Source organism: Lepidochelys kempii, chromosome 23 (assembly GCF_965140285.1).
Source record: "Lepidochelys kempii isolate rLepKem1 chromosome 23, rLepKem1.hap1, whole genome shotgun sequence".
NCBI classification, from domain to species: Eukaryota; Metazoa; Chordata; order Testudines; family Cheloniidae; genus Lepidochelys; species Lepidochelys kempii.
This window is the reverse complement of record NC_136402.1, coordinates 1167797-1195628: the sequence shown is the minus strand read 5'-3', so window position 1 is coordinate 1195628 and position 27832 is coordinate 1167797. Positions and strand designations below refer to the sequence as shown.

The 27832-nt window shown below is 60.2% G+C and overlaps 1 protein-coding gene across 1 annotated transcript; it reads right to left on the bottom strand.

Moving 5' to 3' along the window:
• Positions 1 to 929: 929 nt before the first annotated feature.
• Positions 930 to 27832, bottom strand: PRX (periaxin). The gene is made up of 8 exons (XM_073322380.2): positions 27740 to 27832; positions 27457 to 27598; positions 16315 to 16370; positions 15358 to 15441; positions 14856 to 14984; positions 13724 to 13910; positions 12304 to 12497; positions 930 to 9987 (listed from the first exon to the last, which is right to left on the bottom strand). The coding sequence occupies exons 1-8, from the start codon at positions 27830 to 27832 to the stop codon at positions 3727 to 3729; spliced, it is 7146 nt and encodes a 2381-aa protein (XP_073178481.2). The 3' UTR covers positions 930 to 3726.

The following is a 27832-nucleotide window of genomic DNA, read 5'->3' as shown; positions in this document are numbered from 1 at the left end:
TCAGACAAACCCAGAACAGAAAGAAAAAGCAGCAGCAGCAGAGTGGCTGTGAGACAAGGTACCCGGGGGGTTACTGGATCTGAGCATCGCTCTGGGCAGGGCAGGGTGAGAGGACGGGGCCCTCCCCAGCTCTGTGGGACTCCAAGGGAAAGGGGCATTTAGCATTAATGGGAATCAGAAAAGGCCCCCTGCATCTAAGCAGTGCTTTTAAAACAGCCCTGACAAAGCGCAGGGGAGAAGAGAGCTCCTCACTCCAGCTATTGCCCCTGCTCCAAACGCCCTCCCGGCTGGTGAAAATGGCAATGGTTTTGGCTAAAGAAAGCCCCTTCAAAGGGAAGCTGACACACACACAGCAGCTAATTCCTGCTCATCCGCTTGCTGCCGTGGACAAGTTTAAAGAGAGTGGGTTAAATTCTACCCTGGTGTAAATGATACCAAGGGGCCCCATTACCCCTGCCCCTTGCAGGGACTTGCACCAATGCGAAGTGGGAGTGAATTGTTACCGGCTTTACTGAGTAGTGTTTTGCATCCATTTGAAGCCAGGGCAGCAGAGAATCAGGCCCAATGCACATCCCAGCAGGGCTGCCTGTGTGTCTCCTGGGCAGAGAGAAAGGGGAAGAAACCCCCAAGCATGTGTTTGGGGGAAGGTAGTTCTCGCCCTGGGAGCCTTGTTCTGGTGTCTGTGCTGGTCTGGACACAGCAGAGATCACTGAAGGGGACGTGGGTGGAGCTCTAGACTGGAGTGGGATGCTATGCCCACAAGGCCTAGGTACCACTTAGATCCTGCTTCAGCCTTTGGGCTGAAAAGTAGTACACAGGCCTTGTGCTGGCTTCTTGGCAGCAGGGTGGATTTCACCCCCAGGGAGCCTGTGCGGGTGCAGTCAGTCAGACTACAATGTCTAGGCTGCCAGGATCCAAAAGCACCCAGCCCTCCTAGGGCCATGTTTCCAGATGCTCCACAGCTAGGGAGCTGGCTCTGCAGCCCCCTGGAGCGAGCTTAGCGCTCCATCCCCGCCTTCAGGAAGCTGGCACGAGCGTGGGGTGGGGGTTCTGTGTTTCCCACCTTTTTAAAAAAAAATCTCTTTTCCAGTCATCGGGTCAGTCAATCTTGAAAATAAAATGCCAATAATAATACACATATCTTCAGTAAAAGAGGTCAAAGCAACACAGTTCATTAAGTAAGATCAAGGTTTATCTCTTGGCAGGTATGCTGTATATGAGATAATACACGATTAGCTATGAAAAGGCACCCAAACTCCCACCCCCTTATTCCCCTCATCACACAGTTACACATTAGGTACAAGGCAGGAAATACAATGTGACTGCAAACGAGGGCCTGTCCTCTGCCCTGTTACTTCTATCCTGCATTTATCATAACGAAAACCAAGCTACCCTTCCAGTCCATGGCAATGACATCTGCTGTGCTTAACACACCAACCCACCCATGGACTGTAATCTCTCCCGTTAAATACAAGCTAAATCTGCTGCCGGAACACCGAGGCTCAGGTGGGTTATGGCTTCGTTAAGCAATAGAATCTACAGTAGAACCTGAGTTACAAACACCAGAGTTACACACTGACCAGTCAGCCACACACCTCATGGGGAAGCATGCAATCAGGCAGCAGAGACCAAAAACCAGCAAATACTGTACAGTACTGTGTTAAATGTAAACTACCAAAAAAATAAAGGGGAAGTTTGACAAGGAAACTGTTTCTGTGCTTGGTACATTTAAATTAAATGCTGCTTTTAACCCTCTTTTCTTCTGCATAGAAAAATTTCAAAGCTGTATTAAGTCAACATTCAGTTGTAAACTTTTGAACCTTAACATTTTGTTCAGCATTACGAACAACCTCCATTCCTGCAGTGTTCATAACTCTGAGGTTCTACTGTATGTACACATTTGCCCCCAGAAGCAAACAGAGGAATTTCTGGACAGACTCCTACCCCCACAAAGACAACAGCTAGAAATCAAACTACCAGTGAGGGCGTATTCAATCCTTTCTTTTGGGGAAAATGTAAATAGGAACATTCAAAGCCCCATGATGTTTAATGAGCTCCCTGTTTGTTCCCCTGGGCTGACTGAGGCACTGGGGTGGGATTGTGCTGTAGGGGAAGGGCACAATTGTGTGAGTAAGGCACTGTTCTAGGACTCAGAACACCTGGGTTCATTTCCCAGCTCTGCCACTGACTCCCTGGGAGACCTTGGGCAAGTCACTGCATCTCTCTGGGCCTGAAGTATGGATAATCAGCCTCTCTCTAACTGTCTCATCCATGTAAATTGCAAGCTCTTTAGGGCCGGGACAGTCCTGATCTCCCCAGTAATAATGCTGGGGAGGGGCTCTCCGGAGATCACACATGCAGCGGTGGCTAAGAGGGGACTACAGACGACAGGAGTGTGACGGCTCATTGGCCCTTGGCTCTAAGCACGTCTCGTGGAGGCCTTTCCAGTCATCAGCAGAGGTTCCTGGTCTCTTTCCTATTTGGAAGGTGCTCAAAAAACAAGTGAGGGGGCTGAGATCATGGCCCTGTTGCAACCCTGACCGTCCCCCCGCCCAAGGGAAATGTCTCCTCTTTGCTTTGGTTAACAGAGCCCCACCAGTGGGGCTGGGCATGGGGACCTGTGATAAATCCACAACCCGTAGCAGTTTCAACAGCCCTGCCCTGCCTGAGAAGGCTCTTCTTTGCTCCCACGCTGGGAGAGAACACGCCAGTTATTTTTAAACCACCTTCCAAGGAGGAACCCTTCGGACTCAGCTGCTATTTGTGTTGATAAAAAGGGCAGCCAGAGGTTAGGAATTTCAGGGTAAACAGAGTGGAGCTGGCCCGGCCAGGCTTTTCAGAACTCACAGGATCAAACCCCAGCTTTCTCCCCATCTAGAATCACTCATTAAAAAGTAGGAACCCGATTTCCACGAAGGCCCCTTCCTACCGCTGGAGCAGTGTAACAGAGTCAACCCCCTGCCCTTTCCTTGCTCCTTTCTTGGAAATGCCTTACCCCGGTTACTAGAATACAAACAAGCTGCGCAGTACAGAGTGAGCTGTGTTTTAAATTTCACGTTATCTTTCCTCTTCCAATCGACTCCTTTCTCTGAGCTTAGCATTATGCTAGTAAGAAGGCACTGGTCTCTGGTTGAAAAGAAACGACTGCTTTAATCTCCTACCGTTATCTTACTGACCATTAGTTTGCAAGCATCTTAATTTAAAAGTGTGAACGGAACAGCCACCCCGAGAAACAAGAGTTAAAGCCTAAGTTAAAAAAAACCAAAACATTCGGAGCCCCTTAGTGCAGTCAGAGCCAGCGAGTCCCCACGCGAGGCAGAGCCTTGGGGGGGACCGGGCCTGAGCTGGACCAGGTCAAAGGGGCTGTTTATTAACCTGGGAAAATGGTAAAAAATACTAAGTGGAGCTTGGTTATTTATTCACATTATTTCCAACAATTTTTTTTAAAAAAAGTCTTGCCCCAAGAAGATCCACTTGGCCCCCATCGGGGAGGAGTCAGAGCAGGGAGGAGCCCACACTGGGGCTGGTTATTAGAACAACTGGGTCCCCCCTACCCCCATTTCCACCCCCAGCCCACGCTGTGGCTTGAAAGCTCATCTTGTGGTTAGTGCATCTGTCACACACAGGCACAGAACTGTACAGATGCCAGCCTGCGAAACTCCCAACGCGGGGGGGGGGGAGAGGGGGGGCTGTTCAAGTCTCTGCTTTCCCTGCACCAGCCCAGCCTCAGATGGGGGACGATTTCCCCACCATCATCTCGCCCTTGATCGGCTTAACTCGGCCCCCTCCCTCCTCCGGGATCTGCTCCTCCAGCTGAGTGGAGAAACCCAGCTTGGGCGTCCGAATCTTGACTCCCTCCAGCACCCCTGTCCCCTTCTCTCCTTCCCACTGGGAGGAGCCCCCTCTCTCCTGCTGCTCGGAAGTGACTTCTAGCTCCCCTCTGGTTTTGGGGCTCAGGGCCAGCTTGGGGAACTTGAACTTGGGGGATTTCTCTCTGCCGTCCAGCTCGCCTCTCTCCACATTGTATTCCCCCTTCGACTTGGAGGTGAAGCCCAGCGAGATCTTGGATGTCTCTGGCTTGGCATCTCGGTCCCTCTCCCCCTTTTCCAACAAGGCCATCTCTGTCCTGGCAGCTGAAGAGACCACGTTCACAGCTTGTTCCCCTTCCTTCTTCTTGAAACCTGAGAACGTGATCTTGGGGGACTTGAACTTGGCCGCCTTGAAAGCCATGAAGGTGCTGACATGAGCCTCATCCTTGGCCTCTTCTGCCCTCACCAGCTTGAGGTTCATTTCGGGGTCCATCTCCGCCGCTTTATATGGGGAGGAGAATTCAACTTGGGGCAGCTTAATCTTGCCCAGCTTTGCCTTGCTGTCCTGGGAGCCATTCTGCAGGGAAAGTTCGCCCTCCTCCCCGTTGAGCTTAGATGCTGACCCCTTCCCGCTGGTGACCAGGTCCGTGACCTCTGTCTTGGAGAAGCCCAGCTTGGGCAGCTTCAGCTTGGAGCCTTTCTCCAGCTCCCCTACCTCCTGGGCCGAGGGCTCTAGCTCCCCATTGACTTCCACCCCAGCTTTGGGTTTGGAGAGGGAGAGCCCAAAGTTGGGCTTCAGCTTTATTTTAGGCACCTTCGCCTTGCCGCCCCCATCCCCTTCCAAGAAACCAGCAGCAGCTTCGCCATCTCCTTCCAAGAGCCCAGAGGATGCTTCCACCCCCTTCCCCTTGGGCTTCACCAGCACAAATACCGCCTTCTTCACCTTGGCCATCTTCACCTTGGCTTCAGTCTCCTGGGCCTTGCTTTCCTCCCTAGAAAGGTCCCCTTCTCCTCCTTCCTGGGTGGCTTTGGGCAAGGCGATCCCAAACTTGGGCAGCTTCATTTTATACTTCTTCCCTGCCTCGGCTTCAGAAGTGTCCCCCTTCACTCCTGGAGCCTTGGCGCCACAACCCTTCTCATCTCGGATGCCAGCGGCACTGGTTCTCGGCAGCTCTTTGGAGCCACTGTGGTGGAGCTGAGCCCCGTCAACTTCATACTCTGCGTGCGCCTTGATGCTCGGGGCGGAGATCTCCAGGTCCGGCATTTTGAACAGGGATTTCTTCCCCCCCATCTGCTCCCTGTCTGACCCCTTGTGACTGTGGAGAGATGCCGTCATATTCCCCTCATCCCCTTTGGATCCTGAAATCCCGAATGGCGACATCTTGATTTGGGGCATCTTGAGCCTGATCTCTAACCCTCCCACGTCCCGCTCCAGATCTTCAGCACCTGCCGGTTTCTCGACCCTGGCCATGGCGTCTCCACCCATCTCGGCTTTCCCCCCCACCAAAGCTGGAGCTTCCCCGGGGCCTACCGAGAACCCCACATCCGGAATGGCAAGCTGGGGCATTTTAAAGGAGAAGTCCGTTCCCTCTGCTGTGGGGCAGAGGGGCTGGGTGTCCATCCTGGACTCGTCCCCCTTGGCCTCTGTGCCAACTTTGGAAATCCCGAATGAGGGCATCTTCAGTTTGAACTTGCTGTCGTAACCATCCATCTCAGAGTCCTCTGCCCTGGGGGAACTCTCCCCCTCTCCCTTGCCCATGGTGAAGCCAATGGGAACCAATGGCATTTTGAGCTTGGCCTCTTTCACTCCCACTTCGCTGCCTGGGGTCTCGAGGCTCCCCCGGAGTTTGGGGGGTTTAAGCTCCGCCTTGGGGGTCTTGGATGAGTCTATATCTGCCTCCCATTGGTCATTAGAACTGACTCCCCCGAATTTAGGCAGCTTAATCTTTGGGCCACTCACTTCGACTTTGGGCACCTTCCCGTGCAGCCCAGACATGTCCAGAGCAAAGTCTCGATCTCTGCTTAAGCCAACATCAAATCCCACCTCTGGAGCTTTCACCTTCGGGGTAGAAAATTTAGGTAGCCCAACCGATGGTAGCTTAAATTTCCCCTCGGTTTCCTCCAGTTCCTCGATGGTGATCTCCCCCTCGGCCAGAGGTAGCTCTACCTCCGACAGCCTGGCTTTGGGCAAGGAAATATCCAGTTTGGGCACCCGGACCTTGGAACCCAGCAGGGAGGCTTCAGTAACACCAGCTGCATATTTGCCCCCTTCCATCTCCAGGGTGACTTTCTGGCCGTTTATGGAAGGCTCTTTCAGCTTTTGTCCTTGGAGGAGGTGTATCTCCGCCTTGGCACCACTCAGCTCTCTATCCAAGTCTTTCCCCAGGAAACCCTCCTGCCCATATTTGGGCAGCTCCACCTTGGGCATCTTAATTTTGGTGTCTGGTTTCTCAAAGGTGGCATCCCCCTCTATTTTCAGCCCAGCCTCATGCTGGCCCAGCATCTCCACACTGGCTTTCGGCAAGTTGATATCCAAGTCTAGCTTTGGTGCAGAGATGCCAATGGAAGGTGCCTTGGGGATTTTCAGGTTTCCTTCGTACCCCCTGATGTCAGCCTCGGAGATGTCCATGACCGGCTTTCCCACCGACAGCTCCCCTTCTGCTTTTACACCGGGAACGGAGATTTGCAAGGAAGGAACTTGGGCAGGCGCAGAGATCTCTAGTGATGGCATCTTAACAGTGCCCACTTTTAGGTTGGTGCCAGGGCTTTCCGGTCTCTTGGACACCTCCACGTCAGCTTTCTCCTCTTTGGTTCCAAACTTTGGCAGCTCAACATGGGGCATTTTAATTTCTATGTCGGGGCCTTGGATATGACTTTCATGTTTGGAGCCTCTCACATCAGCTTCTGCTTTCAGGTCAGCCTTGGGAGAAGAGATAGCCAGTTTTGGCATCTTCATGAAGGGGCCTTTTAGCTTCTCCTCTGGGCTCCCAGCAGCCATGTCGGGCTCTTTGGCAGCTGTTTTCCCCTTCTTGCCTTTCACATCACTCTCAGGAGCTGTTACACTGGGCCCAGGCACCTCCACATCCTTCCTGGCAATGCCAAATGATGGCATTTTGAACCTGGGCATCTTCATCTTGGCCTCCTTGCCCTTTGCTTTCCCATCCAGCTCTCCGGACAAGGCCTCGGCGCTCCCTTTCAATTCCCCCTTGAGGGTCTCTTGTTCCAGTTCCAGCTCCTCCTCCCTGCCCTGGCCTCCAAATTTTGGCAGTGAAAATTTTGGCATCTTTAGCTTAATGTCTGGGACCTCGATGCTGATGTTAGGCGATGTTTCCCCAGCCTGTGTGACCCCTTCCCCCGAGATGTCCCCCTTTCCCTTGGGCAAGTCAATGTCCACATCCACTTTGGGGCTAGAGATGTCAACCGTGGGAAGTTTCACTGAAGGCAGCTTCACTTTGGCTTCGGAGGAGTCCGAGTCAACGTGAGGCCCTGAGATCTCCACCTTCCCCTTGGGAGCCTTCCCGTCTCCCTCCGCAGAGTGCCTGGGCCCATCCACGTCGTCCCCCTGCTTCGACCTAGAGAACGAGAGCCCAAATTTTGGCATCTTCAGCTTAGGCCCTTTGGCACTTGCTTCCAGGGTTTCCGCCTCCAGCTCAGTTTGTAGCGTCGCAGCCTCCAGGCCTCCTTTCTTAACCTTTGGGCCAGAGATGCCAAATTTGGGGAAAGAGAATTTGGGCGATTTCAGCTTGGTATCAGTCTCCGGCAGTTTTCCGCTGATGTCGACAGCGGCTGTTCCCCCCAGCAGGGTCTCGATGGCCACCTCAGGGAGCTTAGGTGTTGAAATTTCAACAGAGGGCAGCTTCACTGTGGCCTCCAGGCTCCCGGGCTTCACTTCGGGGCTTTTGAGTTCTAGGCCGACCTTTGGGAACTTCATATCTGCTTTGCCCTTCCCTTCCGGCCCTGCTCTCTCCAGTTCCTCACCCTCCAGCTTCTCTTTCCCAAACGAAATATCCACCCTGGGGATCTTCGCCACCATCCCACTTAGATCTGGGCCTTCAAAGGCTGCACCCTGGAGCTCAACCTCTGCTTGTGGCGTGGGGCGGTCAGCCTTGGCCTTGGGAGCCGGCACATCGATCTCCACCTCCAAGTCCTTGCAGACAGCCCCGAACTTCAGGAGAGGCTCCTGGGGCTTTTGTAGCTGGAGGTCACGTTCCTTCAGGCCTGCCACTGCCCTGAGCTCCCCCTCGAAGCCAGGCTTTGCCTTTGGCAGGTCCAGGTCAACGCCTACTTTGGGCATGTCGATGTCCACCGACGGCATCTTCACCGACGGGAAACTCAGCCTGGCTTGGGCCGTTTCCAGCCCTGACTCCAGCTTCCTCCCCTCAGGTTTCCCTGCGGGCAGCCTCACTTCAATCTTCGGCTTCTCGACAGCTATCTCAAGCTCGGGCTTTCGCAAAGAGGCCTCTGGCAGCTCCACATCAACCGGCTTAATCCCCGGCACAGAGATATCCAGCGTGGGCACACTTATCTTCCCAGCCGCGATCTCCAGGCACCCAGTATCGGCCTCCAGGTGCGGGGCTTTGGGCGAAGGCACGTGGTCCTTGCTCTCGGCTTTCCCGGCCATGCCAGAGAGGTCAAATTTTGGAAGCGACACCTGTGGCATTTTGAATTTGAACTCAGGACCCTCAGCACCATCCCCGTCAGAGGCTTTCACCCTCCCCTCACCAGCTAGCCCAGCTGGTTCCATCTTCGCTTTAGGCAGCTGCACGTCGGCAGCTTTGGGGACAGAGATGTCGATGGAGGGCATCTTCACCCCAGGGAATTTCACCTTCCCTTCGGGGGCAGGCTCTTTCGCTTTGGTGTCCGCATCGGGCTTGTGTTCCCACAGGGAGATTCCAAAGCTCGGCATCTTAATCTTGGGACCTTTTGTCTTCAACTCGGGGCTCTCCCTCTCTGCCTTCCCCACTTTCATTTCCACCTGGGGCACCTTGAACTCCTTCTCTACCTCCTCCTCTTTGGCTTTGCCCCCATGTGTGGGCAGGCTGATCTTGGGGATCTTCACAGTCACGTCGGGGAGCTCCAGCGTGGCTTCAGCAGGCTCTGCTTCCCGTTCTGCATCTGCCGTCCCCCTGGGAAGGGGGATCTCAACGTCCACCTGCCGCACCCCTATGTTAAGGGATGGGAGCTTCATGCCAGCTTTGTGCCTCCCGGCTAGCCCCTCGGCCTCCCCTTTGTCGCTGGGCAGAGAGGTGCTGAGCTTGGGGGCTGGGACGGCAGGCGTTTTCAGTGTGCCTTCCTCTGTAGATGCGCCAAACTTGGTCATTTTTATTTTCAAGCCCTCCCCTTTGGCACTGGCGCCTGGGGCTTCCAGGGCTCCTTCCACTTTGGGAAGGCTCAAATCCACCTCTACTTTGGGTGCTGCTATTTCCACTGAGGGGAGCTTGATGCCAGCTCTGAGCTCTTCCTCTGGCCCCTCTGCTTCCCTGCCTGCCATCGGCAGAGAAATCCCAACCCGGGGCACTTGGACTTTGGGCACCTTCAGCTTCCCCTCCAGTCCCTCCACCTCGATTTCCCCTTCCGCAGGCCTGGCAGATGCCCCGAACTTTGGCAGCTTGATCCGCAAGGCCTCCCCTTTGCCTGAGATCTCCGGGGTCTCCACTCCAGCCGCAACTTTGGGGGCTTTGAGATCAAGGATGGGAATGTCCAGTTCAACTTGGGGGGCCTTGAACTTGATTTGGTCCTTGAGCTCAAGCTCCGCAAGCCCAGCATCCTCCTTGGGCTTTTTCACCTTGGGGAATGGGGCTGTGAACTGGGGAGCCTTCCCCTGGACACCTGCCTCCCCTTCCACGCTCCGCTTGGGCCAGGCTGCTTCCAGTGTCCCTGCCACAGCCAACGCCTGCACGCCTGCAGCCTCCTTCACCTTCAGCCTGGGGAACCTGAGCCTCCTCCCCTTGGTGCGCGAAGAGGAGAGCTCAACGGAGAGGTCTGGGCTGGGCCCGGCCGCGCCCTTGGCCTTCCTTAGCTTGGCGAACTTGGGAAAGGAGAATTCCACGTCCACAGGAGCCACGTCCAGCTTCCCCGCCGACAGCTCTGCGCTGCCCGTCGGGGCCACCTCCTCCGCCGGGGCCTTCGTCAAGCCCTTCCCCTTCTGCTTTCTCATGGGCACCAGGCTCTTTATGTTCTGGGGAGAGAGGAGAGAGAGGGGGAGAACACAGCCGTGTCAGTCAGGGTCCAGCGAGCGTGCAGCGTGGGAACAGTACCTCCACCTCGGTTGCCGTGCTAGCAGCATGCAACCTGGGACCGACACTGCAGCCTGCAGCCGGTGTCCACACTGCAGCTCTGTCCCTGTGATCCCAGCCTGCATCCACGTTCCTGGATTGCCATCTTAACGGCATCCTCCGTATGTCCCTGCCCCATCACCAGCAGTCACTCCCAGGAGGCTGCCTGCCTTCCTAGGCTAACGGCGTGTTTCCTTATGTTTGGATGTATTCGGGATAATAGCAGCTACCAGCCCACGCTCTCTCCCTGCTTCACAACCACGTGCCAGCCCACTCCCACTGCTTCGGCCGCTCAACACTCCAGGCTTGCATCAGCGCAGCTGGACCGACGCAGCTGCGTTGCTGGAGTGCTTCTGGCAAAGCCGCTCTAAGCTGAGGGGAGAGACTGTCCCGTCGCCTCAGCTCCACCTCTGCCTCTCCTGTTGGCGTAGCGCTGGGTACACAGGGCACTAAGGTGGGCGTAAACACGTCGCTCAGAGGGGGGTACCCCTGAGCAACGTAGTTATACTGCAGTAAGTGTGCAGGGCAGAGCTGGCCTAGGTCATCCTGCACTAACCGGCCTGGAAACTCGGGCATAAAGAGGTGATGTGTTGGGAGGGTCAGAATAGTCACTGGCAGAGCCAGGGATAGAACCCAGGAGTCCTGACTCCCACCCCACATCTAACCCTCCAGACCCCACGCCGCACCCAGAGCTGGGATAGAACCCAGGAGTCCTGGCTCCCACCCCCCATCTAACCCTCCAGACCCCAAGCCGCACCCAGAGCTGGGATAGAACCCAGGAGTCCTGGCTCCCACCCCCCATCTAACCCTCCAGACCCCACGCCGCACCCAGAGCTGGGATAGAACCCAGGAGTCCTGGCTCCCACCCCCCATCTAACCCTCCAGACCCCACGCCGCACCCAGAGCTGGGATAGAACCCAGGAGTCCTGATTCCCCCCATCAACCCACCAGACCCAAGATAGAACCCAGGAGTTCTGACTCCCAGCCCACCCTGTAACCCACCAGAACCCATTCCCCTCCCAGAGACAGGGATAGAACCCAGGAGTCCTGACTCCCACCCCCCATCTAACCCTCCAGACCCCACGCCGCACCCAGAGCTGGGATAGAACCCAGGAGTCCTGATTCCCCCCATCAACCCACCAGACCCAAGTTAGAACCCAGGAGTTCTGACTCCTAGCCCACCCTGTAACCCACCAGACCCCATTCCCCTCCCAGAGACAGGGATAGAACCCAGGAGTCCTGGCTCCCAGTCCAACACACTCCCTCGCTGTTATACCCATGGACTGATAGACCAATATGCAAATGCAAACACCCCAGACCCCACGCACCGTGGAGCCCCAGGCCCCTAGATGTCTCTCTTGGTGTCCCCTCCTGCAGGTTCCCAACCGGAAGAGGCATTATTGTGAGTGACACCAGGGGATGGGGCTAGCAGTGAGTACGAAGGGAAATAGCTCCTCAAACCCAGTTTTCAAAGGCAAAGAGCAAGACCTAGAGCCTGTGTGTTTCTGTCCTACAAGGGGGGTGAGAGTCCAACATGGGACAGGGGGAGGCACTAGCAAACAAGGACAGTCTTGCACTGATTCGGAGCGACCCCCTGTAAGGGGGCGTTTTCATCCCTTACTGCTGGGATCGGAGACCCTCTGCTCCATCCCTCCCCTTCCCCTCGCGAGACAGGGTCCTTGCCAGTCAGCCTGGCCCAGCCAGGCAGTCCCCAGCATGGATCTAACGTTTCAGAGAGCTGGGGCCTGATCCTCAGTCATGCCCAGGCCCTTCTGGGACTAAAGTGGCCATCAGAGAATCCCAGCCACTCTGCAGGGCCCTCCCTGGCTGGCGGAAGGACCCTGCTCCTAGCCTCTGATTTTAGGGGGCGGATCGGGGGCATGGCTAGAGCGCATTGCACTGTGGTTGTTTCCTGCCTCCCAGGGCCCATAAGGGCTGAAGCAGGAGTTAGAGCCACCCTGAGGCTGCAGTAATTGACACCAGGGGCCCAGAATACAGGGAGCGCAAAGGGGCCTTTAAAGTCCCCTGCGTGCAAGAAGCGGGTAACTGAGAATCAGCCCAAGAGATTTTGCCAAGTCTCTGAAGCGCAGCTCGGTTATAAATGAACAAACAAGCTCCCCCCAGCCCCCTCCCCCATCTCTAACATTTCACTTTGCGAGTCGTTTGAATCACACACGTGTCTGAGTTACAGGTGAGCAGGAGGGGCCGGCACTGCGTACCAGCTTGGCCATCTTCGCCTGGGGTCCCTTCACTTCCAGGCCACCGGCTGCAGGGCTCCCGGGGACATCCGAGCGGGGAACGGAGCGTTTCAGGCAGAAGGAGACCTTGTACGGCTCAGCGCATTTCAGGATCCTCAGGGCATCTTCGTACCGGACATTCTCAAAGTAAACCCTGGCGCTCAGGAGCTGGTCACCTGCAGGGATGGGTTGGGGGGAGTTTAGGGGCTATGGAGACGGGACAGCAAATGGTGCAACAGAAACAGAAGCAACGGGCCAGATTCACCTTGGGGCAGCCATTGGGGTGAGTGCCAAGTGCACGTTGCACAAGCGGGGACCTCGGCCAGGGTTCAAAGCCCTCCTCCAACCAAGCGAGGAAGAATGGCTCAGTGGTTAGAGCCTGAGCCAGGGACCTGGGAGATCAGCTGGGGTTCGGTTCCCTGCTGAGATCGCAAAACGCTCTGGCGATGGGGGCATGGGAGGTGCGTGGATAAAGTCTTGCACCATGTAGAAGTCAGGAAATTGGCCACTGTTCCTCTCCCAGCATTTTAAAAGCAGAGCCCCCCGCGGTCACTGGGTCATCCCCTGCAGCCTCCGCTCCCGGCTTACCACGCTGCTGTGGACAGCATGGGCTTAAGCTCATTGTCAGCAGAACAGGCCAGGGAATGCACAGCGACAAAGGCCATGCGAGCCACTCGGCAGCAGCCGGCTGCAGATGCTTCTCTCCTGCCAACTCTTTGTGGCATTAACCTCTTCCTAAGCCAGAAGCCAGAGACACCGATAGCCCGGCCAACAGCCTCAGCGCCAGGGGATCCTCTCTGTCCTCAGCCCCGACCAGCAGTCTGGGCATCTCCACATCCCCAGGCAGCAGCCAAGGGCCACTGTGGTTTGGCACATTCACTCTGGCTGCTCAAAGGTTATAAATTCATCCACCCAGCTGGGCAAGTGTTGCCCTGGGTAGCCCCTCCGACGTGCCCTACCCTGCTGGGACCCCTCTAGGCACCGACGGAGCTCAGTGTCCATTTAGCCCTTGGCCTTTCTACTGGGGCTGTCAGCAAGGGGACCACTTAGTGCCCGCTGTGCTGTGGGCACCCGTCCCACTGGTAACTGTGAATGACGTCGCACACGCAGAGGGGGAGCCCTGCCCAGCACTGCTATCTTGCAAGTGGAACCGGGGGTCCACCAGCTACGGGCCACCTCCCTCCCGTTGCCCACAGAGCGAGCGTTTAACAAAGCTAGGGGCGATCCTCAGCCTAGCTACGCGGCCCAGCCCCCGTCCGAGATCAGGTTATCCCCAGTTCCCAGACCGGACGCTGGGGCTGAGAGTACCAGGGCCGTGCCCAGGGTCCCATAGGGAGTCAGTGGCAGAGCTGGGTCCTCAGCTGCCTCCTTCACCACCCACCTGAGGAACGAGGCCACGCACCTTCTTTCAGGCTCAGGGCCTTGGCCGCGGGGGACTCCCTCAGCACGTCGGAGACAAAGAGCCCCTCCTTGCCCCCGCCAGCCACGCTGATCCCGCTGGCCCCGGCCCTGGCCTCCGTCTCCAGGATGATCTCCACCAGCTCCGACATCTTCGCTTCCTCCTGGCGGGGGAGAGACCCAGCGAGAAGCTGCAGGGGGAAGCTGGCACTGAGTTGAGCCCACGGGAGCCGGGCCCTGGGCTCAGCCAGGAGTGGTGGGCTCAGTGCTGGCTACCCATGACCCCCCTCCAGGGTCTGCCTCTTCACGGGGGGGCCGTGAGACTGACCAGCCCCAGGGAGAGGAAGATGGATCCTGGACAAGACAGGAGCCATTTGCTGCCACCCACGGTTCCCTGGGAATAACCAAGTGCATGGGAAGCCACAGGGTCCGAGCTGGATTCGAAGCCTGTGTGTGAGACACAGGTTTTGACCCTGCGAGCCCCATGGCTGCTGCGAAGGGGTTGGGGGCAGCTGGGCCAGCCCTGCCTGGCACGTAGGGATGGCAGGACAGAGAGGCCTGGAGACCTTCGGTTGCTTTAAAATTCTGTTCCTCTGCAGTGCTTTGTTCCTGTGGTGGGACACACCACGGCGTCTGCTCCCAGACTGCCGGGGCCCCGCTGAGCACGGCAGGTACGTGAGTGCAGCAGCCCGGGGCCCGGTTTTAAAATGGAAGAATTGGGGATTGCACCCTGGGAGGGTGAGACCAGAGAGCGGGGACCGGCCAGAGGGAGCCTTTGGCGGGCTGCAGAAATTCCCGAGAGAGAGCTCCTGGCGTGTGACGGACCCACAGGTCGCCGGTGGCATCCTGGGTTCCGCAGGGTCCTCCCCGGAGGCTGGGGCAGGGAGGGTCTCTCCAGCAGAGGTGTGCACGGTGCCTGGCACAACCGGGCCCTGATCCCTGGCCGGGCTCTGGAGGCCCTAGTATGATAGGGCCCGACAACCTGAATTGTTGCCGGAAGCCGCTGGGCTGGAACGGCGAGACCTGGGGCCACTGCATTGTTTTAAATGGGGGGGAGGGAGGATCCGTGCTGGGAGTGAAGGGTGACACCCCGTTAGCAGCTGGGGATGGGCAGGCTAGGAAGCGTTCATCCTCACCTCCGTCACCCTGGTCTGGGTCTCCATGGTGGGGACAGGTGGCGTCTCTGGCTCCGTGGTGCTGGGCTGGCTCTCGCCTTTCCGCTGCAAGACCCGCTTCAGTTCTGCATGGAGCTTCTCCTTCTGGGCCTGCAGCGGGGGAGGCGGGGGCAGAGGTGGGGTGAGTGCTGGGAGCTTAGAAAGGGGTTACAGCGTTGGGCTGGGAGCCAGGACTCCTGGGTTCTCTCCCAGCTCTGCCACTGACCTGCTGTGCCCCTCTCTGTGCCCATCTTGTCTATTTAGACTAAACGTCCCTGGGACTTGTGCTTTCTGAGCCTGTCCCCCAGCTCCCAGCCCAGCAGGGCCCGATCCAGCCGTTAGCTCGGCGATCTGCTGACTCGCAGGACCAGCCCGGCTACAGAGAAAGGTCTTTCAGAGCCACGATCCCTGGGCAGGCTCCCCAGCCACCTCTGCTGCCCCCACCCTTCACTCTGCCCCCGTTTCCTGCCCAGCCCGGCCTTACGGCTCGTTCCGCGTTGCTGGCTTCCTCGGGTGACAGGAGGGGCTGGGGCTGTCCAGGCTGCTTCGCCTCCTTTACTTCCGCTGCCTTGGGGGGCGGGGGGAGAGAAAACACAGGACTCAGCCTGGAGCCGACCCCCCCGCCCCAGCCATAAACAGCCAGGCAAACATGCTGACTGCCCCCCAGGGTACCAGCGGGGCCTAGGACCTGGCACACTGCAGCACAAAAAACTACCTTCTGAGTGATGGGAATCGCTCGACCAGCCAGCAGCAGTGGGAGGCTGTTACCCTCGTTACAGGCCGGCCGTTAGACTGCTGCGCACACTCTGCAAGCCGAGGCCCAAATGCTCGGGGGTGGCTGGGCAGCCCCAACAGCAGCGGGGTCCCAGCAGGAAGCAGACGAGGCTCAGGGCCCGGCACCCTCTTCTCCACCTCTATCCCTGCTCTGCAGGCCCTTCCCCCTCCAGGACCCCAAATGGCCACAAAACGGGGGAGGGGGTGGGGTGGGGTGTAATCAACCACATGAGCTGGCCTGGGATCCAGCCAGGGTGACTCTTGGGGACCACACGCTTCTTGGTGCGGGGATCGGGAATAGGATCAGACCGGGGGCCCATTTAGCCTGGCCTCCCGTCTGCCAGAGCCCTGAGCCCCAGCTGGTCAAAACAGAGAGTTTAGATCCCTCTCCACAGCTCTTGCCTATCGTTTTCCCCTTCGTCCCCCTTGCAGCGCGTTCGGGCAGGGCCACGTGATGGTAACCTGATGGTAACCGGCCTGCAGCCCCCAGAGCCAAGGGGTTGCACCCAGTGGCCTGGAAATCCAGGAGGGGCGGGCGGTTCCGAGCCAGGGCTGCCCTTAGCAGCTGGGCCCATGCTCCCTCCTCACCCCGGGCCTGCAGATCAGATCCCAAACCCCTGTGAACCGGAGCAGGGAGCCGGGTGCAGCCCCCTGTGCAGCTACTTACGGGAGACTGGCTTCCTGTGCTGACAGCATGGCTTTCCGGCCGGTCTCTCTCCGCGCCTGCCAGGAAAGGGACAGAGAAAACCGCACCACTGAACGGAGCCCTGAAGGGGAGAGGGCCCGAGGGGGGTTTGGGGGGGAGGAGACAGTCACGCAGCACCCCCAGGAGGCTGCCCGGAAATACACTGCGGCTCCACCACCAGATTCGGGGCTGAAGGCCAGGGGACTGCTGGGATCTGGCCAGGGCAATGCAGGGGGGCAGAGGGATCCCATTGGTGACCCCAGCCCACAGGCCGCCAAGATCTTTGGGAGAGCAGCTCCCATGGCTCTCCACTGGGGCGGGGGCATCTTCCCCCATTCTCAGGGGGAGCTGCTGACCCTGAGGGGTTTCCGTCCAGCGCCCCAGATTCCAGCAGAGGGTCTTGCATCCCAGCTGGCTCTGATTCCCCGGTGGGGTGAGCTGGGGCCCAGTTTGCCCATCGCCCCCCATCCTGGCCCGATCCGTAGCCTCACCATGTAGTGGCTTGGAACAGTGAAGGGTGTTTGGGGGTCACACCCTAGCCACGCTGAACACATCCGTGCCCCAAACCACCACGCAACATAGTGGGATTGAACACAGCGGGGGCGGGGGGGAGCTCCCGGCCAGCCCCAGGCACCCCCGGCCAGCCCCAGGCACCGCCAGGAACATAACCTCACCCCTAGGCCACTTTCTCCCTCCCCCGCCGTGACTTGGCCGTGCGGTGAGGGGAGAGTAGGGGCAGCTTGCGGACCCCGAGTTCAAAGGAACCTGATCTAAACACACACTCCCCCCCCCCCCGCCCTCTCAGGAACCACCACGTCCCGAAATAGCATCCCAGGGGGGCCCTGTTTATTCCAGCCAGCGGGAGCGGAAATGGTTTTTCCACCTAAGGGAAACCAGCCCAAACCCCACCCAGATAATACAGACGGGGAGCCCAGCCCCATCACTCCTCCAGCCAGCTGCTCAGCCCAGCCCCCTGCCAGCCCGGCGCCCCCACTGCTGTGTTTTGTGGGCTGCACCATGCACTGGTCCCACGGCCCCCCATGCAGGCAGGTCTGCCCAGGGGGCTTGGACCATGCACCCATCCCCAGGATGTCTCAGAGTCTTGGGGAGGCAGGGCTGGCAAGCGCCTCATTTCCTAGGCAGGACCACGGGTGTAGGGCAAGAGCCAGCTGCCCCGCAGGGTGTTTGGCACGGGATTGCTCATCTCCATAAGGGGTATGAAGCTTGGCGCTCCCTTTACAATCCATACTCAGAGCCGCACAAGGTGCCACCTCAGACCAAACCAGTCCAACTCAGTCCCATTTCATTCAGCCACCAACTTCCTTCTCTGGTGGGTATGTGGGACGGCGTTCACAGCTGCCAGCAAATGGGTCTTTTGGCCTGTGGATTGCAGACCTTCTTTTGGGCTAAATGGAAGGAGCAATTAACCCTTTTGTGGAGCAAGATAGCTGGGAAGAATAGAAGCCACCACCCAAAGTGGAGGCAGGGTGGGCCCACGCACGGCAAGGGCTGCTCAGAAGCTGAGCTGCATGGCCTGAGGAGTTCCCGCCTGCAATAAAAGCAGGGAGCCAGGGAAGGTTTGGTGAGCTGCAGGCATGTGCTCGAGCTTCACCATCCTCGTGCCCCTGGGGAGAGCCTGCCCCAGACAGGCACAGACACACCAGCTCCTGCGGGGAGGGGATGGATGGGCAAGACTGGCCAACGTCAGTCCCGGGGCCAGGGGACAGCACAGATGTTGCTCATCTCACTCCCCTGACAGCCTTGGGGGCAAGGCCAGCAGGAGGTGGCAGGGGAGAATGCTTTGAATGGCAATGTCCTGCCCCCACATAGGCTGCTCCCCTAACCAGTCACCCCCACATCCCTCCCAGAGCCGGGGAGAGAACCCAGGAGTCCTGGCTTCCAGCGACGCCCCCCCACTCTAACCACTAGACCCCACATCCCTCCCAGAGCCGGGGAGAGAACCAAAGGAGTCCTGGCTTCCACTTCGGTTGCTGTTCCAAGCTCTAGAGTGACTTGCTCAGGGACTTGGGCCATGTCTTTCTCCCTGTGGCTCCCTGCACCTGACGCCCCTTGGCAGATCCCCCCATGCCCCAGACCCAAAGAGGTTTCTCCCTTCTGCACCTCCCTGCCCCCCACTGTACCCTTCATGGGGGCCCCCCATCGTCCCTGCCTGGAGGCAGACTGGCGTTGGGCACCCATCTCTGCACGGGGTCCGGTGGCATTTCATTCCCACGCCCGTGCCAGCGGGGCCCGTCCCTGGAAAGGTCACTGGCTGAAATCTCACATTCCCAGCCCCCGGGAAACAATGGGCCCCTGCGTCTTGCCCAGGGCTGCGCTGGCATAGCTGGCATTCCGGGCAAAGGTTCCCGGGACCCCGAACAATGTCCCTGCACAGCCCCGGCTCGCCTCACCCGCAGGCTCCACAGCTTCCCCCCGCCCCCCCGGCTCTTCTTCTCGGACGGGGGCTGTTCCTGGCTTGGGGAGCAGGGTGGGGTCCAGCGCGTCGGGGAGGGGAGCGGGGTCCAGCGCATTGGGGAGCCAGGACTCCAGGGTCTGGAGGGAGGCGAGGCCCATCGCGTCGGGGTGCCCGGCCCCTGGGTCTGCTCCCCGCTCTATCACCACCTGTCCCCAGAGCTCCCGGGGCTGGAGTCCCAAGCTATAAGCTGGGGCTGGTCCACCCTTTATCCGGTCAGACCAGGAGCGATTTGGGGCAGCAACCAGCCCCAGGGCCCCCCCCCGCTCTCGGGGGGGGTGTCGGTGCAGCATCCCTGATGCCCCCCCGGCCTCGGTCAGTGCCTGGAGGTGTTACTGTAAAATGCCTCGTAACGAGCCCAGCGTCTAGCCTGCAGGCCAGCGATCACTCTCCTGCCCAGCAAGCCAGGGCGACGCTCCTCCCGCCCCTGCTCAGCCTGGCAGGTAACACACCTGGTGCTGATGGCAAAGCAGGTGGGCACCAGCCTGGGGCTCACGTATAAGCCCCGGCAGCTCCCCCCCCATGCAGGGTGCGAGCTGCCCGGAATGCGCCCCCCAGCTCTGCGGATCGGTCCCCACAGGGGAGCCTGCTGGCTAATCTGGCTGGAAGAATTTGAGTGGAAGCGGGCGCGTGGCTCTGAGCACAGGGTCATTCCCCATTCCCAGGGGACAGCCGGGCCCTGCCCTGCCCCCCCCCATAGAGAGTCCAGGGACTCACCCATGCAGGGACCTTCCGGAGATTTACAAGAAGACCTCACAAAACTGGGGGCCTGGGCCACAAAAGGGCCGATGAAACGCGGCGTTGAGAAATGCAAAGTGGTGCACAAGGGGAAACATGATCCCAGCTACACATGGGCAATGACGGGGTCCGAATTAGCTGTTACCACTCCAGAGAGATCTTGGAGTCACTGCGGACAGTTCTCTGGAAACATCCACCCCACGGGCAGCGGCAGCCAAAGAAGCGAACAGACCGCTGGGAACCATTAAGAGAGGGGCAGATAATAAGGCAGAAAATATCACGTTGCCTCTGTATCCATCCATGGGACGCCCACAGCTTGAATCCTGTGTGCAGATGTGGTCGCCCCATCTCAAAAAAGGTCGACTGGAATTGGAAAAGGTTCAGAAAAGGGCAACAACAATGATGAGGGGCATGGAAGAGTTTCTGTATGAGGCGAGATTAATAAGACTGGGACTTTTCAGCTTGGAAAGAGACGACTCGGGGGGATAGGGTCGAGGTCTGTAAAATTGTGACTGGTGTGGAGAGAGTGAATAAAGAAGTGTTATTTACTCCTTCTCATAACACAAGAACCAGGGGTCACCCAATGAAATTAACAGGCAGCAGGTTTAAAACGAGCCAAAGAAAGTATTTCTTCACACAACGCACAGTCGACCTGTGGAACTCCTTGCCTGAGGATGTTGTGAAGGCCAAGACCATAACAGCGTTCAAAAAAGAACTAAAGTTCATAGAGGACAGGTCCATCAATGGTCTCCCTGGCCTCTGTTTGCCAGGAGCTGGGAACGGACGACAGGGGATGGATCACTTGGTGATTCCCTGTTCTGTTCGTTCCCCCTGGGGCACCTGGCACTGGCCTGTGGGGAGATGCACGTACACGCTTTCAAGGTTGCCGCCACGTGAGCAAGAAACGTCCCCTGCCGTACGCCGGGGGCTGCAGGAGTCGGGTCTTCCCGGCAGAGACCGAGCACCAGGAGCCCAAGCGCGATGCCCAGCTCCCACGCAACGCTGAAACAAGCCGGGTTTAAAGCCAGACAGGAGCATCCATGCGGCCTTTTGCCTGGGCTCAGCTCCATCCCGGCGTGTCGAGCTGGCGCAGCTTGTTACTGGGTGCCTGAGGGTAGCACTCAGAGACCCCTGGTCCCGGGCCTGCCCAGACCCTGAGCGGGAGACATGCAGGAGCACACGGGGGCAGGGACACAGCAGCCCGTGGGGAAGCAACTTGCCCATAAGGAGGCAACAGAGCCAGGACCAGAACCCAGGTGGCCCGACTCCCTGTCCTTCAGCCTCTGTGGCCCTGTCAGACAGCCAGCCCCGGAGCCCAGCTCTCCCACCCAGGTGGGGAAACTGAGGCCCAGAGAGATGAAGTTGCCCAAGGAGCCTGGGCAGCCTCCCGGAGCCTTGTCCGCTGCCTCCACCCCAAGGCCACCCTTCCTCCGGAGCATGGGGCAGCTCGGCCCTGGGGGTCAGAGACCAGCCTCAGGCGCAACCCCGGGGGGCACACTGTCTCCCCAGCTCTGCACAGAGGCTGCAAACCACGGCTCCCGTTAACCCCACGCCGCCCAGAACGGAACCGGGCGGGTGGGAGCAGCAGCCAGCCCTGTGCCCCGGGCGGGCGGAGAGGCGAACCCAAGTCCTCCTCCCGGGGGAGCGGGGGCAGAGATGCTGGGCAGAGGGTGAGATTCATTCCGTCTGCAGAGGCCCCTGGCTTCAGGCAGGCCTCTCTGCAGGGGGGGTCAGTCCCACCTCAGACACAGCCCCCACCCCAGGCCGCCCAGAGACCCGTCCCCCTGCGCTGCTCTCCCCTCACCCAGCGTCTAAAGCACCCTGGGCCCTCTAGGGGGAAAGTTATGAAAGGAGAGTCGCGAATTCGTCCCACTCGCTAGCAGGACAACCGGCAGCTTGTTCGCCTTTCCCGGCTCCTTCTGCCTCTCCTCCCCGCAAGAGCGGAGTGGGGAATGCCAAGTATTTTATAGGCTCAGCAGAAAAAAATTATTAAAGGGGGGTGGAAAAGGAGGGGATCGGTGGCTATTGCGGGAGACGCGGGCTTTCTGTGCTGCAAAGGGATGAAAACGTGTGGAGTTTTAGCTCTTTGTGCCAGCAACAAAAAACAAAGCAAACCAAACCCAAACGGCCACCAACACCCCCTGGCGCTAGGCACTGTACGATCAGAACAAAGGGACAATCCCTGCCCCAAGGAGCTGGCAGTCCAGGCAGATGTGGAAACAGGCACAGAGAGAGGCCCGGTCACTGGTAGAGCTGAGAAGAAAACCCAGGTATCCCACCAGCCCAGTGCTCTCCCCATTAGGCTGCCTTGCCAAACTGTGCTTGGCGCTGTACAAACACGCAGTAGGCAGGCCGAGGCCCAGATGTAGCAGCGATGGGCGCAGCATCGACCCTGTGGCCAAGGGGGTGGCGGGTGCAGGCAGGGGCCGCTGGATGGTGCGGCTGCATTTACGAGGCGAGGCCGGGGGACATCTGCAGAAGAACCACCCGTGGCCCCACGGGGGGATGGCTCCAAGCTGGGGCAGGCCGAGGCCTCCTTCTTCCCCCTCTACTCAGCGGCCAGCCACAGGCTGCTCTCCGGCGATATCCTGCCCCGGGCAGAGACGTCAGCCCAAGGCCAAGCTGCCTGGGCTGGCCCCGGTCCTGAGTGGTGGCTCAGGCCCGGCCCAAGGCCAAGCGGCACCGGGAGGCCCCAGTTCCCTGGCTCCAGCGCCTCGGCTGTGCTCCACCCTGCTCCGGCTTCCCGTTTCTAATTCTGGCCTGGCGGCCTCAACGGCCCCAGGCGGCTGGATGGGTGGGCGAGCAGCCAGCCGGCAAAGGGGTTTAGCCGTGGGGCCAGAGCCAGAGGCAAAGCCAGGCCCCTTCCCCAGCACGGCAGTGCGAGGCCACGGCTATTAGCCATGGAGCGTCCCCATAGCCCAGGCCAGACAGCATCTCCCCCCAATGGCTGGGGGTGCCCCCGACCGCGCCAGGCAGACTCAGAAGTTTTATATAGTGGGGAAAGTGAGAGACAGAGGGGGGTAGTCACATGCCCGGCTCACAGCACATCTGTGCCAGGAGCTGGGAATCGAGAACCCAACTCCCAGCCTCCTGCTCTAATCTCTAGAGCCCATCCCCCTCCCAGAGCTGGGGAGAGAACCCAGGAGTCCTGGCTCCCAGCCCCCACAGAACGACCTATGCTAGTGCCCTCTGCTTACAAGCAAACACTGGGGCGTGCAGGTTTTTTAATTTCTAAAGACTCTCTAGTGCCCGTGAAGTGCAAACGCCTCAAGCCAAACTCTGCTCCCATGTCCACCCCAGCTGCCCCAGGCTGCGGGACAGAGGCAAACATAACCCCATAGCTCAGCCTCCCTACTTCCCGCTTTTAGCCCCCGTGAACCCGGCTAGATTCCAGACTCCCTTAGAAACACGAGCCAGGTCCTTCTGGCCCAGTGGTGAAGGAACTGGGATTTGGGAAGATCCCCATGTGACCCTGGCAAGTCAGGCCTATCTGTGCCTCAGTTTCCCCATTTGTAAGATGGGCACAATGACCCTTCCTTTGGATGGTCAGTTCTTTGGGGCAGGGACTCTCACCGTGTGCCAGGGTAGCCTATGGGGCCGCCCTCTCAGTCAGGGTCTCTAAGCCTTCCTGCAACACCAAATTTCTGACCCACCTCACTGTGCTGGATTCAAAGCTTGCAGGAGTGGACAGAGCCCCACACCGTGCCCGGAGCCCGTGGGCTGGGGCAGGCGGAAGGGAGACTCTCCAGGCAGGCTGTGGTGCTGACAGTGGCTTCTCGGGCCCACAAAGTTCATTTCTGCACCTTTTCCTCCTCCCACGGCCCACCCTATGCAGAGACTGCCCCTTCCCGCACCCTGCCAACGGCAGCTAGCTCTGGGGCACCGACCGGTCTGCACAGCCCCGGCCTTGGAGCTCCATTGCCCAGGGGGATCCAGCCCTTTCCCGTCACACACCAGGGCCCAGGGGCGTCCTGCCGCTGGAAGGGCCCAATTAGACTTTCCAGCAGGTTCCCGTTTGCCCCCAGTGGGCTCCGCGCCACGCAGCCTGCGGCCAGCCCCGACCCAGCCGGCAGGAGACCCAGCCCGGGGAAGTGGTTTAGCGCCAGAGATAATGATCTAATTAAATGCGGCACGGGGGAGGGGGGAGGGAATCAAAGAGTTAGAGCCGATTAAGTGGAAGATCTAAGCAGCCAGCAATTGAATTCGAGCCGCGCTCTCTGTGTTGGGCACAGAACTGGCTGGGGCCGTTCTCCTGCCCTGGTTTTCCAACGCTCTGGCCCTGGGCTCGCTCGGGGCCGGTTCTCGGGCAGCCCTTGGCAGGGGTCTCCGCTGCAGCCAGTCAGATTGTGCAGCCCTGAAGTACCCTGCTCTCGCCCTCCACGGATCAGCACCTCAGCTCTGCCAGGACGGGCGTCCCGCTCAGCGCCAGTTCCCACCTCCCAGCCCCAGGGAGTTTCCTTCGGGGCCGAAGAGGCTGCAGGCAAAACAAACTTGTCAAGTTGCTTCCTGGAGGAAGCGGGGCCGGGGAATCTGACCAGCAGGAGTTTGAGAAGTGGCTTCCTGTGCTGCGAGTCACGGCACGCATCCTGCCCGGCTGGCGCTGGCCGCAGGGCGTGGGGGTCAGGTCGTGGCCCTGCGGAGCTCCCCTGGCTCCCGGGGCAGAACCACTGACGGGGCAGCAGTGGCTGGGTTCCCAGAGCAGCCGGCCAGGTCCCGTGGAGCATCAGGTCCACGGGTCCCTCGGGTCCAGTCCCAGCTCCCCGTGAGGCCAAGCGAGACAGCCCCTGGCCAAACAGACCCTCCGGGCCAGTTTGCCGGGGGGACTGGCTGGCCGGCGCGCTTCGTGCACGGCTTCCTATGCCAGCCAAAGCCTCGCCCCCTCCGGCCAGCGTAAACCCACCTGTCCCAGGAGAGGTCGCTGAGGGGGCTCTAAAGCCAGCTCTCCGCTCCCGCCTCGGGCCAGCCCAGCTCCGGCGGACGGGGTGACCCCCGGAGCCCCTGGCTCAGAGACGGTCGCACCCAGGCCTGCGGTAACCAGCATGCACTGGGTGCACTCGCCCAGAGCCCCCGTCTCGGGGGGGACCCCGACCACCGCACTGGGGTGGGTGGACTGAGCCCAGCCCCTCACCCCCCCTTCGTGACCGGGAGTGGGGGTGGCTGGGCCAAATTTGAGCAAAGGTGCCACCCCCTCCCCCAATTTCCACAGGGCCCAGGGCCCCAGACCCTTTAATCCAGCACTTGCCGGGCTCTTGCACTGCCAGGGCTTCTTGCGCCGGAGGCCAGGGGCACGCGCCCTGCCGGCGAGGGCACGGCTTGATCCGAGGCCCCCCGAGGAACATTTGGCAGGTGCAATGTACCCAGCTAGGGCCCTGGTCTCCAGCCCGCAGGGCCCTCGGGCAGGGGCCACCACAAGCCAGGGGCACCTCAGCCCATCTTCCTGGCAAGGCGGGGAGCCCGGCGGACTCTGGTACTTGCCTGTAGCTGCCGCTCGTGGTGCTAAATAAACCATGAGCCACTATCCCGCAGCAACCTGGCCCCAGCATGCATGCAGCTCCCGACGCCCTGTCTGTACAGCCCCGAGCGCGGCCTTCCCTGTGTTCGTTAGCGCAGGAAGGCTGCAGCAGAGCCCCAGGGCCAGGGCTAAGCCTTAGGCCTTCCTGCCTGGTCAGGAGCGATCTCCCGGGGCCCCTGCTTTGAGCTGCTGCTGCCAGACTGGGCTGGGACCGGCCAGGACAGGAAAGTGCCCGAGCAGCCGTGTCGGGGGCTCTGACCCCAGGGTGGCGCTTGGCGGGTTCCGGCTCTGAAGCCACGGAGGGTTTGCAAGTCCGAGCGGTCCCCAGGCCGGCTCCCCGGCTCGTTCTGGACTCCGCCAGAGACGGCGTCTTTCCCTTCAAGCAGAGCCGGTGGCAGACACCGGCCCGGTGCTGGAGGGACGGCGCAGGCCCTGCCCGGGGGAGTGAACCCAGCCCAGGCTTTCCTAGGGGCAACGCACGGCCCTGCCCGTGGGGGGAGAAACCGCAGCTGCCAGCACGGCGAACACTCAGACAGGGGCGTTTCCGGGGACTGGGGACAGAGGGAAAATCGGCCTCGAGCCCGGGGCTGTAAGTCCTGCAGCAGAGTAAAGGGGGGTGCAAAGGCCACTGGACTCCCCTAGTTTGGGGCCTGGGGCTCTGCGGCAGGCCCTGCCCCACCCCAGCCCCGGAGGGTCGCTACAGGACAGACCGACCCCGGAGCAGAGCACGGCCCTACTGCCTCGGAGAGGGAGGGAGGGAAGCCGGGTGGGTTACACCCAGGAGGGGGCAGAACGGGGGGTTTTCACCCTCCCAGAAGGCAGATCAACAGAAGCCCCCTGGCGCAGCCCCCTGCTCGCTCCGGCACCTCCCGCAGCGGGTACCTCACCGTCTCCCGCCCGCCTCGGGCCTGCCCCGTGCCCAATCGCACCACAGCCCGGCCACGCCAGTGCAGACACCGGCCTGTCCCGTCCCCCGGCCCGGGGGCCTTTGGCCCTGCTGGGGCACGGCAGCGGGCAGACCTGGCCCGTCTCCCATCCCTAGCTTAGGACGGCACGGACAGCCCCCACCAGCCAGGCCAAGCGGGCAGGGCCGGTTTCCTGCATGGGGGAGCCGCCGGGAGTCTCTGCCCAGCGTAACTGAGCCGGGAGGGGTCCTGGGGGGGAGCAGCGCACAGCAGGGACTTGCTGTCTGCAAGGGTCAGAGCCCAGAGCTGGCTCAGCCGGGGGGGGCTATGCACCCCAGGGTGCCTGAGCTCCAACCCCGGTGCTTGGGCAGCGCGTCAGAGCACAGACCCACCTGCCCTCTAGACTGGCTCCGCACAGGACCGGATCCCGCCCAGCCTGACCTTGCACGCCCTGGAACCGGCGGGGGCACCTGGACCCTCCCCACGCGGAGCAGCACCGGGCCCTGCAGCCTTGCGAGCGGCTGGGCAGAGAATCCAGCCGCAGGCTCAGCTCACAGGGCCGGGCCCCCGGTCCAGCCACACACAACACCCACCCCAAGTCCCTCGTGCAGGCGTTTGCACCAGTCACCCCTTGCACACCTGCTTTGCACTGGTGACATAGCCCAGGCTGCAGGGCAGGGGCTGCTCAGCCCGCTCGTGCCTACCAGCGGCCCTGCCGTGACCCACACTGAACTGGGCGGCCCGGCCGTCCTGGGGTCAAACCCCGCTGGCCAGCGACTGAACGTTGAAACCCGCTGGTAGCAGCCCCCCATGCCCAAGCCCCGCACCGGAGCGCTGGGTGGGCCTGAAGTGACGCAGCTTAACCTCCCCACAGAGGTTTGGTCTCATCCCTTCGCTCGGCAGCGCTCGCACCCGTGACAAGTACAAAGACCCCCCAAAGCCAGCAGCCGCCCAGCCCAGCCCCCCAACTCTAGAACTTAGGGGGGGCACAGAGCTCGTCCCTGTTCCCCAAACGGGATCAGCATCAGCAGCGAAGCCAGCCAGGGCAAACCTGGAGCATCTGCAGCTTCTCTGCACCCACGGCTGCTGCCCTCGGGGCAGGACTTTGCCGGCAGCCGACCCTGCAGCCAGCGGGCAGAGCTCAGTGCTCGCAGCTATCTGACAGGCCCCCCATCCTTGCATGAAATGAGCAGGACGAGTCTCAGCCCAGCTTCCAGAGGACGTGCGCCCACCCCACCGGCAATCCACGGGGGTCCCCTCCCGCCCTCGACAGCGAGTGCACGGAGCGAGTGGGGCTGCACGACAGCTCCCCCAAAGGCCAGGGCGCTGCGTGGGGAGCCCGCCCTGGTCTGGGGTTCAGTAGCAGGAAACTCGTTTTTAAAAAGACAAGACGCATGAAAAGCCCCCGTGGGATCTTGGCACATTTTGCTGCTGCTCTTCCACCCGCAGGAGGTGACAGACGGGCAGTGCCAGGCCACCCCCATGCAGCGCCTTACCTGGGAGCTGGCCCCCCTGGCCCCAGCTCTCCACGCCCCGCCTGCGGAGAGATTGGACCCGCAGCCCGCTGAGCCGAAAGCTGCCGAGCGGGAGGGAAGTGGCCCAGGCCAGCGAGCCCTGCAGCTGGCTGGGAAAAGGCGGCTGGAGACACAGCCAGCTTCTAGCCCAGAGCAGAAAGGGGAAGGCACTCCCCAGCCATTGGCTGCAGCCAAGCCCACATCAGAGTCCGTGGGATTGTGTCTGTGTGCACCCGGCCCCTTATGGGATCCACATATTACTTACAGTCCAGGCGCAGCCCTTAAAGGGGCAGGGGCAGCTGGGGACCAGAGGCAGGTGCCTTTCTCGGCCAGTTTGCAGGGAGGCACCGTCCCCCAT

Excerpts from the sequence above, each read along its gene's own strand:
- PRX (XM_073322380.2), bottom strand. The coding sequence starts at position 27,832 with ATGGGGGACGGTGCCTCCCTGCAAACTGGCCGAGAAAGGCACCTGCCT. Across the intron at positions 14,985-15,357 it reads CCAGCAACGCGGAACGAGCC|GCCCAGAAGGAGAAGCTCCA; the intron begins GTAAGGCCGGGC and ends CCCCCGCTGCAG. Across the intron at positions 9,988-12,303 it reads AGGCGAAGATGGCCAAGCTG|AACATAAAGAGCCTGGTGCC; the intron begins GTACGCAGTGCC and ends CTCTCTCCCCAG.